The sequence below is a fragment of the Cebus imitator genome, unplaced genomic scaffold, assembly GCF_001604975.1.
Source record: "Cebus imitator isolate Cc_AM_T3 unplaced genomic scaffold, Cebus_imitator-1.0 Scaffold474, whole genome shotgun sequence".
NCBI lineage: Eukaryota > Metazoa > Chordata > Mammalia > Primates > Cebidae > Cebus > Cebus imitator.
In genome coordinates, this window is record NW_016107789.1 from 686931 (window position 1) to 702334 (window position 15404).

Consider the following 15404-nt stretch of genomic DNA (forward strand, 5'->3'; position numbering starts at 1 on the left):
CCCAGTGAAAGCAGAAGAGACAGAAAATTTAGTAGGTGCTCCCAACAGCGTGGATGGCAGTCATTAACCCGGAAGAATGAATGAATGTTGTCCTAAATACTCCCAAATGTTTGTCCTAATAGTTCTCCTCAGAGATGTCATAACAACAGCAAATGGTTTCAATAATTAGGTTAACATTTTCTGAATTAACCTGTTAAACCAATTGTACTTCAGACCGATCCTAAAGAAAGTATATAATTGGAATAGCAGTTAAGGCACAAATGCCAAATGAAAGCCACCAGCCAGTCACCGTATATTATTCTGCATCATTTATTAAATATTTTTATATATGCATTTACAAACTTTACTCAGTTCAGAACTCTGCTTTCAATGCATTTTTAAACTTTTTTTGCAGAGAGATTCTCTTGTAAAATGAGATCCATGTACAAAACTAGGCAACAGATATAAAAGTTTCCTTTCATACTTTTCATCCATCAAGAAAAGAAATCGTGTGACAAAGAAATAAAACCAAAATGTGGCTCTTTCAGAAGAATAACATGTCCGTGTTCAACTATGACTTCTAATGAGACAGTTCGTATTTCATCTTTATATGGATGTATATAGTTTTAATACTTCTTAGCTACTGTAGCATGTTGGTTCAGATGAAGCAAAAAAACCCCTCTATTGTTTGGACTAGATAATCTAGAAACCATCAATTATTCATCTCTTAATAACGTGACATCAGAATTCACCCAAGAGATGACACCGATTGGCTAGCAGTATGCATTTATCCTGAACACTGCATAAAAAGTTCCCTTTAAAAAACTCATTATCTTCTTCCCAAGCTAAAGTATGAGCCTCTAATTTGGCTCTCTTATTTAAAGAAATAGTTTAAATGATCATTTTAGAAGCTTAAAAGTATCTTTGAAACTAAAGTTGCTTTTCTTAAAATGAATGCTGATTTAACAGTTCATAGACTTGGAGCATTATCACTATGAGATGGAGGCACTACTGCCACTAACAACGAGAAACAGCATCACCATAGGATAATTACATGGTACAAAATGCCCAGGGGCCTCAAACTCACTATTAATATAATTTTGGCAGCAGCATCATTTGATATTTAACCATTTATTACATAGTATTAACACACCAGCTTCAAAGTTGTGCACTCCCTTTAGAACACTCGGGAGTTACAAATTTATTGTGATTGCATAATTCGTATTGCACAGTTTTATAAAAAACATAAATACTGTCTATTCTAGTTTTAAATACAAAATACATGTCATACTTTTAAATCTATAATCTGGTTCAAGTGCAAATCAGGTGCTTTCTGTTAGTCCTTCCACAAAAGGCATTTTTAATATTTTTGGCACAAATGAAATGTCATCATGCCAACAATTCTAATTACAATACATATATCCAAACCTTTAGAGTAGCAATCATATACATACAGTATAAAACTGAGTATTTACAAATGTATTCAGCATAAATGTAACCTTCATGGGTGAATCAGAACTCATTAGCCATTCCCACACTAATAATAATTATAAAAGGTAAATACAATTCCTTTCTTTCATTTGCTTATGCTGGTTGTTGTGGGTTGACATTCATGTGAGGAGGATGTCCTAGAAGACCAATTCTTTGTTTCTGCTTCCTTTGTTCTGTCATCTGGAAAGTTAAAAAGTTTCATCATTAGACCCAGATACTTCCTGCACGTCAAATCGCACACTGAACCATAGATTTACCTCTGTGGTTATGGTTTATACTGAAACCCACTTTCTACAAATAGTGTACCATCACTATATCAAACACACAGCACTTCAAAAAGGGCATCTTCTTAGGCAGAATTGGAAATTCTGTGGCCTCGTCATGCAATGTAACATTCAGAAGTATTAAAGAAGCCAAAAAACAATGAAAGCACAGGATTCTTTGTTGTTTCCCAAATCCATTTCCAAATGATTTGAAGACTCATTGGAAAATGGTGGCTTTGTACGATAGTAACAACACGCCACACTATCAAGAAAAGCAGTGTTTAGAATCCTAGGTTTGACAGGCAGGGCGGTTTATGTCCATACTCTTTTTTGAGTGGGTCCTGATTTTTCTCTTCAATGACTCTTGAGTAGTTGGTGAGAGAGAAAAAATTACCTAGCACAACTAGGAAAAGGAGAACTGTTCTCAAATCTCTCTGAGGTCCAGAATGATTAAATGCTGTAAATAATGCTCTGGCCATTCATGGTATCTATTTCTTGCCCCCACTCCTCCCAGTAGATACTGAGAGAGACCATTGCCTAAGACTAGTTAAAATGAAAAAGTGCTTTCAAAACCCCAAACAAGAGGTTGATTCTATTCATTTGGTTGCTGAACTAAATATATGATCCTGTTGATGGGTCTCTAGATCTGTTCTAGGTATTTCAGGGCATACTTAATTCTGCCTCTACATTAAGACTTTTCTTAACCCAGTTAGTCTTAGTTTTGGATTTAAGGCTGAGGATTCAAGTCAACTGAGATAAAAAGGCTATACTAAATATATATGTTAGATAAAATTGTTGTTTACAAGTGCCTTAAGGTCCTACTCCTATGTTTTTAGCTTCCTAAAATTGTAGAGAAATTAGAGTAAAAAGAATAAAGGCTTTGAAATCAGACCTACTTTCTAATGGTTTTGTCATTTTACTTATCAAAGTCTGTTTTTTCATCCATACAATCAGGATGATACTTCCTAGCTCATTGGTGGAGAATCGAGAGGCTATATGTAAATTTCCTAGCACAGCATCTGTCACATAGTAGATGCTTTAATCTCACTTTTCACTTGAACTAATTTTTGGTACAAAATATCTGGAGAGAACATAAAACAAGACTAATTTACCTAGGTACAATTTTAATGTGGTTATTTTTTCTTCTTCATAACTAGCATTATCCTCTCAAATCAAAATACTATTTTTAGGGTCCTGTGGAAATGTTTTCTCTGTTATAATTTAGATGAGAAGATTTACAAGGACTGAGTATATCCAAAAGGTAGCTTTTAATAAAGGTTTTTTTTTTTTTTTTTTTTTTTTTTTGGAGTAGGAGTCTCGTTCTGTTGCCAAGGTTGGAGTGCAGTGGCATGATTTCGGCTCACTGCAACCTCCGTCTCCTGGGTTCAAGCAATTTTCCTTCCTCAGTCTCCCGCATAGCTGGGATTACAGGCGCATGCCACCATGCCATTATAATTTTTTTGTATTTTTAGTAGAGACAGGGTTTCATTTTGTTAGCCAGGATGGTCTTGATCTCCTGACCTTGTGATTCGCCTGCCTTGGCCTCCCAGAGTGCTGGGATTACAGGCGTGAGCCACTGCACCTGGTCAATAAAGCTTTTTTTTTTTTTTTGAGACAGAGTTTTGCTCTTGTTCACCAGGATGGAGTGCAATGGCACGATCTTGGCTCAATGCAACCTCAGCCTCCTGGGTTCAAGCGACTCTCCTGCCTCAGGAGGAATTACGGGCATGCACCTGTAATAGTTGGAATTACAGGCATGTGCCACCATGCCCAGCTAATTTTGTATTTTTAGTGGAGACACGGTTTCTCCATGTTGGTCAGGCTGGTCTCGAACTACAGACCTCAGGTGTTCTGCCCACCTTGGCCTCCCAAAGTACTGGGATTACAAGCATGAGCCACCGTGCCTGGCCCCAATAAAGCTTTTTATAAAGAACTGCATTAGGAAATTCCAGCCAGCCTCTGAAGTTTTCTTAGGTGAGTGACATCTTTAGAGGAAGTGTTGCACACTACACTGTACCCATAGATTCAGCTGAGGAAGGAGAACCTAATATGACACATGAAATAAATTCACAATTAGGTTAAAATTCCAGTAATTCATTTATCTTACTTCCTGATAGTTCAGATGTTTAGTTCAGATTTTTCTCCCACAACCCTTCCCTTGGCAGGTAACTTTAAGAGGGAATCCAATACAACTTAGCTAAATTTGGATAATCTGAAGTGTTCAAAGTGATTTAGAAATCTCAGTGTGCTCAGCCAGGTGTGGTGGACTCATGCCTGTAATCCCAGCACTTGAGGAGGCTGAGGTGGGCAGGCTGCTAGAGCCCAGGAGTTCAAGACCAGCCTGGGCAACAAAGCAAAACCCCATCTCTACAAAAGAAAAAAAAAAATAGCTAGGCATGGTGGTGCGCGCCTGTAGTCCCAGCTGCTTGGGAAGCTGAGTGGGAGGATCACTTGAGCCTGGGAGGCGGAGGCAGAGGCTGCAGTGAGCAGTGGTGATGCCACTGCACTCCGGCCTGGGCAACTGAGATCTTGTTTTGGAAAAAAAAAAAAAAAAAAAAAAAAATTTTGGTGTGCTCAACCTTTACTGAAGGATACCTTTACTTAAAGCTTATATTAAAGCTACTGCAATCTTTCAACTCAAAGTTGAATGTCAAAGTTGGCCATTAAGACTTTTTTCTCCCCTGTAATTTTGCTTTAAATAACTACTTGTATTTGAGATGACTTTTTATGTATGCATATTTTCATCCCTGTTTGTTAAATCAGCTCTCCTTGACTTTTCAATTTGTCAGTTAGTCTTTCTCTTAAACTTAAAGATGGCTCTGAAACTTTATTTTTTATTTATTTATTTATTTTTTTTTTTGAGACGGAGTCTCGCTCTTGTTACCCAGGCTGGAGTGCAATGGCGCGATCTCGGCTCACCGCAACCTCTGTCTCCCGGGTTCAGGCAATTCTCCTGCCTTAGCCTCCTGAGTAGCTGGGATTACAGGCACGTGCCACCATGCCCAGCTAATTTTTTGTATTTTTAGTAGAGACAGGGTTTCACCATGTTGACCAGGATGGTCTCGATCTCCTGACCTCGTGATCCACCTGCCTCGGCCTCCCAAAGTGCTGGGATTACAGGCTTGAGCCACCGCGCCCGGCGGCTCTGAAACTTTATAGCAAAGAGTCTTCAGTTGGTGGCCTGGCTTCCTTATCACTTCCACAGCCGTGACCTGATACCTCAGTTAGCAGCCCTATTCATTTGTCTTTTTAAGATAGTGATCCCCTTACCCACCCTTCCTCCCTAACCTTAAGGCTCCTACTGATGTGGTTAGTGGCCAATTCTTTGCTCAGGTAGTCATATTGCTGATCATTTTAAGTACCAGCTCTACATCTAATGTTCTTTTCTGTTTCCCTAGAAGAATGGTTCTTAAAATTAAGCATGCACCAGAATCACCCAGAAGTTTGTTCAAATACAGATCAGAAACAGAGTTTCTGACTCAATAGGTCTGGGGTAGCTCCCATCAATCTGCATCACTAACGATTTCACAGATGATGTCGATGTTGCCCGTCTGGGGACTACACTTTGAGAACCATTGCTCTAGAAGAGGTTTTTCACCGATCATCTCCAAAACTGGCCAAGATCACTGGGTAAGTACTCGAACACTTTTTAAAAAATAATTTGTGTACATATATATATATTTTTTCTCAAATGAGGGAAGCTCTTGGATAAGATTATCTGCAACTGAGCATACTAGGCACACATTTGACTGATGTTTTGATTAACCATGGCCTTTTAGACAGAATGGTTGTTATTTAAGTCAACATCGCTGCCACTTAAGTGACTGCTAAATGAGAAGGAATTAGGCAACTGCTAAAGTGTTTGGTCTTTTAGTAGCAGGCATCATCCAATGACAATTATAAGAGAACTGAAAAACAATCCCTCAAAACCCCCCAGAACTAAATCTGACCTATAAGAAACTGAGGACAACATTTCTTGCCCCAGCCTCTTAGTTCATATTCTCACATAATTTCTGGTTTTATTAGTTCAGTTCTACCTATCTACGTAAACACCTGCCCCACCTACATACATTCACATATGCTATCTGTATATCCTGTTAGAAGGCATCATTCTTGTCTGTTACTCTTACCTATATTAAAACAAATATAATGACCAAAGTCTATCCTTAGCATTTTTGTCAAATAGTCTCTCTCGACATCTGAAACAAAACTGACTCTTGATTAAAAAAAAATCAATCTAAGGTAACTGTATTCAAAATTCTAATACTGAAACATCTATTTTGAGTAGTGTAAGATGTCTCATTTATAGTACATTTAAAAATCCTCAAAATGGCTGGGCACAGTGGCTCACGCCTGTAATCTCGGCACCTTGGGGGGCAGATAACTTGAGGCCAGGAGTTCGACAGCCTGGCCAACATGGCAAAACCATGTCTATATTAAAAATATAAAAATTAGCTGGGTGTGGTGGCACATGCCTGTAATCCTAGCTACTCAGCCTGAAGCAGGAGAATCACTTAAACCTGGGAGGCGGAGGCTGTAGTGAGCCAAGATCGTGCCACTGCACTCCAGCCTGGGTGACACAGGGAGAATCAGTCTCAAAACAAAAACAAAACCCCGAATCTCAAAATTCCCATGTATTTAAGGATAAACAGTTACAGCAATGCTGTTCTTCACATCTATATGAATGTAGAAACTAGCTTGAATTTCAGCATTCCTCCTTTTGAGTCATCTAAACAAGAAGCAAAGAATAGTGTAGCTTTACAAGTCAGATGCAGCCAAACATCTGAAAGATTGTTTCATGAAAACACGAAGCATACAGTAGAAATAAGCAAATTTTAATCTGCCGGTCTGGCCTCTAAATGATTAAAGGCTGGCACAGGAAGGAAAGTTCATTGACAGCACACAAATGCCACATTTCTGGTTTATAACACATCTTAATAGTCTTTGAAAAGCTGCTTTCATGTGACAGTAAGGTCTTAGTTATACAGATTCTAAACAGCCAGGAAACTCAAATAATCACAATTACTTTCTACAGCCTTATAAAATCAGTCATGCTCAGAATGACGAGCCTCAAATACTGAGAAATGAAACTAAAGCATCCCTTGAATACAATTATGTTGATTTAACATTAATGTAGAGATACCATTTAGATTCTTAGAGTCGATCCCCAATGCTCTGTTCCTCTCTCTTACCTGGCCAACTCTTTCTGATGCTTTGAAACCAAGCTCCTACATTACCACTTCTGAGAAGACTTCTGTGGTAATTACTCTAATCCTCTCCTGAAGATCAGATGAACAAATCACTCCCTTTTCTTCATTCCCAGAGCAATGTGTTCATAGCTTGGTTACACACTCACCATGTTTAATTATAATTTATCTGCTTACTTGTCTCCCACTCTAGACTTTGAGTTCTTGAAGGCAGACAATAGGATCTATTCATCTTTGTAGCCCCAGTACCTAATGCTGCACCTGGCAAACAGGTGTTTCATACATGGGGGCTAAAAGAAGGAACGGAATTAACCAGAACATACTGCCATTCTTTGAGCATGCCATGCAATTTTCATGCCGTTGCTCATGATGATTCCCTTCCTGGGAAGCCCTCTACTGCATTTCTCTGCCGGCTCAGAAGTTACCTGCTTTATTACAGAAGCTAAACTCATTCTTCACTTCAAACCTCACACAGGACCACTACCTACCTACTTCTTTGTGCTCCATGAAACTATTCATGCCTCAAGTCATTCATACTGTATCAGATTGCTAGAGGTCTACTTCTTTGTCCTTCTTGCTGGTTCCTGGATCTAGAGGGCAGTTGTTGACTTAGTCCTCTATTGTGGTCCCAGCATAGTGTAAGGAACACAGATGCAGGAAGGGTTGTTTAATATTCCATTTTCCAACTTTGGGCAGTTATTCTAATCTTTTGTTATTCCTTCTGTCCTTAAGCAGTTAATGTTAGCAAGATAACCCTCTTGCATGAAGATTGCCAAATGCTATAACATGTTAATCTGAATTTTCAAGCACTTCTTGTATTCCTAGCAACAAAAAACAATGGTCACCATCCTATAGGAAGCCAGTCACATTTTCAAGGAAGTTAGCCCTTCTTAGGATTTGCTCTTTCGCATTATGAAGAAAACATGCAAAAAACATTTTAAGTTCTTACATTAGTTCTCCTCCTTGGAATAAGAATGTGAAAGAATCACATTTAGTATTCAGAATCTCTTGGGAGGGGACACTTCAAGATGAGATGCATCATTAAGTAGTACTTAGAACAGCAATCCTAACCAATCATTCTTGGCAATAATAGAAGTGACACCACTAACCATAATTTTACTAATATCCTCACAAGAACTTTATTCCCTCAAATTGGTAGATTAATAAAAGAACTAAAGTAGAAAATAACAGTAAAGATTAAGACCAAAGTCATCTACATTTAAGCTGTCATTGCTCCATTCTGCTGATTTTTGAATCATAAAATCTAAAAAAAAAACCCAAAAAACTAAGTAATGGAGCAATTCTTGTGTTTTCTAGCACTTTTACTAGTGAATGGTATTCTTTCATAGCTGTTTTTAAAAATATCACAAGGTTTCTTGTTCACTAGTCATTCGTGGGGCTTTTATTTTTTAATTCAAAAGATTTTTCCCCAGAAAGCAAGAATTCTCACAATTACTATTTAAGAAAGAGCAGCTCTCTCACATATCTGCATGACTTTTTAATATGTTTTGCACGTAAAGCGGTTTTAAACCTTTATGATTGCTATAACCAATCTTAATAAAATTCCAATCTGTTCAACAAGTTGATTCTCAAATGCATTAAATGTTTGTAGGAAGTTCCATAACCAAAAAACCCAGTGGCTAGTTCCTTTGGAAAGATGTAAATCCTCCTGCCCCCTCAAAAAAAAAAAAAAAAAGAGCTATGCAGAATTTTTCCTGTAATTCTGGATACCTTAAAACTTGAGTAGCTCAATCCTGGTAAAAGCACTTGAGAATGCACTACTGATTTCTCGTGCTTCTTTTTAACTTATAATATATTCCAAGAAAAAAACAGTTCAATTTCAAATTCATTCACAGGGGAAGGGCTTTCTAAAGAGTGGTTCCAACTGCCAACTTCAAAATAAAAAATGCATAAAAGGCTGGAATCAAGCAGTGTAAACCATACTGGTTTTAATGTCACTTAATGAACCTTAGTCCATATGTAATCAAATTTTACATATTTTGTTTAAACTAAAACTTTGGCTTAACCAAAATAATCTTATATTGGATTTTAGAAATGCCAAGTCTCTACTGTTCTCAGTTGTATAAAATGACAATGAATGGATCCACCATACCATTTAAGCGTATGATGCAACGTGACTTCTGAAACTGTAAGTTTTTTTTTTTTTTTTTTAAAGAGTAAGAATTTAAACAGTCAACCATGAAAGGCAAACAGTACAGCACACAACAAAACAAAGCAAATGAAAACACACACACACACACACACCCAGACTGGGTGATCAGGAGCTCCTGCCCTGGCCATGCCTAAAAACCTTCTGGACTCCTTTGGTATCCTCCTCAAAAAAATAAGGGAATGAGGTGAGATGACATCTGAAGCCTCAGGTACTCCCCTATACCTGTATTCTTCACTCTAATTCCTCAGCTCAAATCACTCCTTTGACTAGGCTCACTGGTTTGCAAGGTGTGCACTGAAGCAGATTCAGAATCACTCTATGTGAACAAAACAACAGATTCTTAGCTCTGAAAGGACAGGTAGTATAGGGAGGTGTTGCTTGGTTTTGCCACCAAAGAATGCCCATTAATAGTTTCAGATACATTTTAAGAAACTCTCTAGTAAATTGGTAATACCCAGTTTCTCAGATCAGCTGAAACATACCCCCCAAAGGCTTCCAAGTGTGACAATGAGAAGCAGTAATGAGTCAGCAGGAATGAATGCCCGTTGCGTTGGCACGTGAAAGCTAGAATGCCTCACTGTTGCAATTCCAGTCCCATGCGCGTGGAACAAAGATCCTCTGCTTCTTTGGAAAATGGCACCAGATTTTATGGAGAACTGAACTGTTCTTCTATTTAAGTATTAGCTCAGTGTAAGATTTTTTGGCACCTAATTTAAACATCTCAAATGGGAGAAGAAGATAACTAAAACTTGCAGGATGCGCAAAGAAGTTCACCTCAATGGGGGGTTGTGGGGGGGGGTGCCAGAGCAGCTGTCGCCACCACTGTCCTCCTGAGTCAGTTTAGGCCTGCAGAACACTTGCCAGGTGTCCCACAGTGGGGGTAAAACATTAGTATTAAGCAAAGTAATCTAGTTAGTTAGATCTTCGTTTGTTTTACTTATTTAGGTTATTACTCATTTTATGTCACTACCAAGCTCAGAGCTATAGACAGCCTTCATAAATAGGGCCTTCTTTTCTTATTAGTCTTTTTTATTTGCATCTTAATACAGACAAAAGAAAACTTGAGGCCAAATGGTATCTTAGGGCACAGTTTGGAATAATTTAGTTTGAAAAGAAATATTAACATAATTCAAAGTATGATTATTAAAGATGCTCTGTAAAGCATCTCCAGTAAGAGTATTCTAGATGTGGTCTTCATTAGTTACGGTATTTATAAGAGGGAAAAATCACCTGTGGGTATACCTTGCAACTTACCTCCAGTGCAGACATGGCCCACGCCTATTGCTGTGCAACATTATAATCTTGTCTATGGAGTTGATTAAAGAGCTTTCGAAAACTCATATACAATGCTGACTGGAAGATGATTATCCCAGTCACTTATGGAAAAGCACTAATAAAACCAATCAGAGTCTGCTCACCACCCAGGGTACAAGTCCTTAGCACACAGCTGCACTCTATCACTAGATAACCACCTGGTGACTGTGGCATGTTCATTTCAATGGAGTCAAAAGGGTGGGAAAAAGAGCACAAAGGATTTGGTATAAATATGTCCCCTACAACTTATTTTAAATGGGAAACACCCTGTTTCCCATTTAAATTCTGCCCGCAATACCACCCACATCCTGTTTCCTATCCATATGATAAAGGCAAAGCACTTAGGTTGCGGATAGGAAGCAGGATGCGGGCAGTATTTCTGTAGACGGTTAAGCCCTGAGAGATCAGGAGTACGTCTGTATTGTTCACTGTTTTATTCCCAGCACCTGATACAATTCTTGTACTATGATAGTCACTCAATAAGCCACTGAGAAAGGAATGAAACCAAAAGGGCTTTTCCGTGACTATGGTTTAGTCCAGGATGCTGAATTTAAATATCTGGGGTGAAGATTTGACAAGTCTGAGGGCTAGGAAAAAATAGCTTTTAATCTTCCACCAGTGCATAAAGTAAAAAAGTACAGCTTTATGCATAGTGGTTTTTGGACAGGACTTCACTGAAGTAGTCAGCATTTTCCCATTTTTTTGCTTTTGTTTTTCACATTAAAACTATGTCCTGAGCAGCATTGAAAGTAGCACCGTGACCTTATCTTGCAAAAGGGCAGTGAAAGCGGTTGGGTAGAGGAGACTGAAGGAGTGAGTAAACGGGTTTGTCCTCTGCAGCCCGATTCCCTTTTCCATCTAGGTGAGGCCCGTCAACATTGTAACATAAGCACTACTGATTTTTCCTCATCAGATATGCTGTGATGATAGTGAAGCGGGGGGTAGGGACTGGGATTTCCTTTCCTTACCTGATCCTTTAATTCTGACAGTTGGCCGGACAGGTTCGTGACAAGTTTCATGGTGGACTCCAGCTTCTCCTGTAGGTTCCTCAGCTCATTCTGTTCTCCTTCAGAATCACTGCTAACCAATGACATGGCTCTCATCCTGGGGAACCAGTCAAGATTTCTTTCCTAGAATCCACATTAAAAAAAGAGAGGAGACTGAGTCACTTCTAGAGGTAAAAACAACAAAGGCCAGCTTACCATGCCATGTTTCCTAACCTAACTCTCATTAGGTTACCTCTGTCTATTGCAGAACTAGTGTGCTGTGTATTTTAATTGTTCAGTAGCTATCTTTTTAATTGCATACAAATGGAACTCTTAATTCTAAGAGGAAGTCGCTTTAAATTTAAATGTAAGGAAAACATAGGTTCCAAACAAGAGTCCTAATCTCCAAATCTGAATACTGCCACTGCTGCTCTGATCTTTGCAAATTACATGGCTGATGAGCTGTTTTTTAAAAATTGTGGTAAAATATGCATAAAATAAAATTTGCCATTTTAAACATACAGTTTAGCAGCATTAAGTACATTCACACTGCTGTGCAACCATCACCATCATCTGCCTCCAGAACTATTTTTTTTATCTTCCCCAAATGAAATTCCATCCCCATTAAACACTAACCCCATTCCCTCCAGCTTCTGGCAGCCATCGTTCTATTTTCTGTCTCCATGAATTTGACTGCTCCAGGAACCTCATACTATGCTGTGTATTTTAAAATGCATTATACTGGGAAAACCTTTTGCAAACACTCGAAGTGAGGTGAATTTTAAGGTCCCAAGTGTTCTGGCACTTAACAGCTACATGTGCATGTATGCATTTGCGTGGCTGAGGGATCATTAAGAGGCTGAAATGGGAAATCGGCTCCTCCATCCGTCAAGGTCCTCATTTGTGGGCTTACGGAAACTACTCCTCTTGCTTCCTTTTCCTTCCAGCCTGAAATGGTTGATGAGTGCTGGCAACTAGTTTAAGAAAGGCCCATTCAGTTTCCTCCCCCGTCCATCTCCATCCTTCTGATGTCTATAGCTTATGCCTGTAAACAGTATTTCTCACTACTGGTTAACAGAATGGGACAACTCCTCCTCCCACCTCACTTCCTTCTGCCCACATATGCCTTTCTCCCAAAGAGCATGCTGCATATAACAGTTCTGTACAGAGAGGCAGGAATGAACAGTAAGAAAAGCTTATCCTGAGACCAGGGGAAGAAAACTGACTCATTCCACATGTCTGGTGTCATTCTCACCTGGACCAGTTTCATTTTGTAAGGATACATTTAATGGTCTTTCTAAAACAAATCAAGCCCCTCTCCCCCAAACACACACACTCAGAATGGTGGGTAATTGCTGCTTTGTATACACCATGGGGGTCAGAAACATTTTTTTCTGTAAATATTTTCAGCTTTGTGGGCCACCCGGTCACTGTAACAACTATTCAACTACTCTGTTATAACCCCCAAACAGACAGTAAATAAATAAATGGGTATGTCCATGTTTCAATAAAACTTTCTTTACAAATGCGGGTAGCAGGCTGGGTTTGCTCACCTCTGCTGTATATAGTAGAAGGCATCAATATATTTAAAATACTTCATGAGACATGTCCAAGCATTACAAATCAAGTGAGATCATTAAACTGGATCATGACCTAAGGCCACCTAGCGATACAGAAGCCATATAAGACCTAGATGAAAGCTACCACAAGAAGTCATACTACATTTGACAACAAGGTGTCATAGAGTGTTTGCTTAAGATATTGGTGGGTGGGTGGGCAGAGTCACAGTCACTAGTTTCTGAGCTTTATGAAGGCAGGAACCACCTTAGTATAAGCTATGGAAGGACAGAAGGATATGCTATTCTTTTTCTACATGGACCTTGGTAACAAATGCTTAAGTAGTATGCCTGGGCTGCTTACCACGACTGCTGGAGGAGAAAAAGGGCAACCTCTACCTTCCTATACTCTGCATAAACACTTCATGTGTCTTAATGTTAGCTTATATTCATCAATTTCCCATCACAGAGCAATGGGCAAAAGATCGTTAAAAAAATATTCCGTTTCAGAGATGACTAGCTTAGAAACCCAAAGTGCTTCCCCCTCTGTAACCAGTTTTCTGCCGTGCAGCTGCAGTGACCTATCATTGACTACACTCATCTCCCCTGTGTCAGTCCTTCAGACGTAGCCATGTCTTCCCACCAAGGAAGGAGCCCATTTCAAGGACTATGCAACTGTAAGAGAGGAGGAAACCTCATTTTTCAGAAGACGGCACACATAGGTGACGGGTCACTGGTGATCATTCACTCCCACTAGGGCGAGGGGAGGAGGGATGATGTGGGCTGGGCTGCTGAAGCCACAAACCAAAGCACAGCTGCAGAGAGATCACATAGCACAAGGTCCTAGATACTCACGGTGGCTGCTACATATTTTTGCAGACTGACCTCAATTGAGGAAAACAAATTGAAGAAAAAAGATCCAAAATCCCACTTTGGATACAACAATGTCGAGGATCCTACAGGGAGCAACACAGACATGGTCACTGCATCCTGGACCCCCTCAAAGGAGAAACAGTTTTGATACCTGAGTATGTGATAGAATTCCTGTCATCAAAGTGCTTACGATTTAGTTAAGGAAAGTGATCATCTAGATTTTTTTAACAGGACAGTCATGGTGGCTCATGCCTGTAATCCCAGTGCTTTGGGATGTCAAGGTGGGTGGACAGCTTGAGGCCAGAAGTTTGAGACTGGCTTGGGCAACAGAGTGAAACCTCATCTCTGCAAAAAATAAAAATAATAAGCTGGGTATGGTGGTGGGCACCTGTAGTCCTAGCTACTCAGGAGGCTAGGGCAGGAGGATCACTTGAGCCCAGGAGGTCAAGGCTGCAGTGAGCCATAATTGCGCCACTGTACTCCAGCCTGGGTGACAGCAAGACTCTCTAAAAACAAACAAACAAAAAGGAATAATGCAGGCTATATTGTATCTAGGAGCGGTAGAGACAGTAGCATCCAAGTAAGACCTGACATGCAATGACTGGCAAGGATCTTCTTCAAGCAAGGTGTGGCCCTAAAGAAGGTTAGCCCTTGGGCAAGCGTGAGGACATTTCACAGAGGGCACTGGCACAGTAAAGCTCCAGTGTGGCTGGAGCTGGGGATGAGGGCAGACAGGCAGGAGCAGCTTGGACAGTGAAGACTGGAGGGAAACAGAAGGACACAGGAGATCTGTGAAAGGCCGCCCTCCCTGACCAGACCTGGGGAGAGAGACAATGGACATCCCCGGTCCTCACTGCTAGTAGTCAGAACTCACCTGTAACTCACTTATTACTGACATGCAAATGAAGGCTAAACTGCCTAAAATGTTACTGAATCCATCTAAAATCTGGCTTTCAAATCTTTCATATGTTCATTTGCTTAGCAAACCTTCTATAAAAATAGAAAACACAGATTTCCAAACAGAGTCCACATTAATGAGGCCTTCAAAAGACTCCAGAAAACCAACGCAAGAGTCTGCACATAGCTAAAAGTTTAAGGAACAGTTTTTCTCCCTTATTCTAATAGCAAGTGACCAAATGACTACGGATTAAAATGAGAATTTTTCATGGCAGATCCTCACCTTTTTTCATGCCATATGTGATTCCTGGCCCTCCAAGCAATGATTTCAGAAGGGTCTTTGAATAAATGCAAAATGCACAGACTTCCTCCATCTAACAGTCTTTTACCAAGCTTTTACAATTTCTGTTTCCTGCATGAGGTTGAGTGCTGAGGATCTAAAGATGAGAAAGACAAGGTCTCTGTCCTCAAGCTGCTTTAGTCCAGGAACTGTGGTCACTGGCCAGGTCCCAGAGCGTAGTTCTTCACCTCTGTGGAGCTCCCCCTGTCTCTCTCTACCTACCTCCAAGTGTGAGTGCCTAAAGCGTGTGTGCTGAAGACGCGAATGGGACCCATCAGCATGCCAAGGGCTGCTCCTGGCATCGGTGCCCCTCGCCTCGGTGGTG

At 40.0% G+C, this 15404-nt stretch overlaps 1 protein-coding gene across 13 annotated transcripts in view; it reads right to left on the reverse strand.

Annotated features, from left to right (window-relative positions):
* Positions 1–290: 290 nt before the first annotated feature.
* Positions 291–15404, reverse strand: part of ITPR1 (inositol 1,4,5-trisphosphate receptor type 1) — a 354903-nt gene continuing 339789 nt past the window's right edge. For 7 of the 13 annotated variants that reach the window (XM_017512637.2, XM_017512636.2, XM_017512635.2 and 4 more), the window contains 2 exons: positions 11396–11557; positions 1095–1650 (listed from right to left, as the gene is read on the reverse strand). In XM_017512637.2, the coding sequence (XP_017368126.1) occupies positions 1564–1650; positions 11396–11557 (249 nt within the window). In that variant the 3' untranslated portion in view covers positions 1095–1563. Of the gene's footprint in view, positions 1651–11395; positions 11558–15404 lie in introns of all 13 variants that reach the window. The other 6 variants (XM_017512642.2, XM_037732852.1, XM_017512640.2 and 3 more) reach the window with 1 other exon arrangement.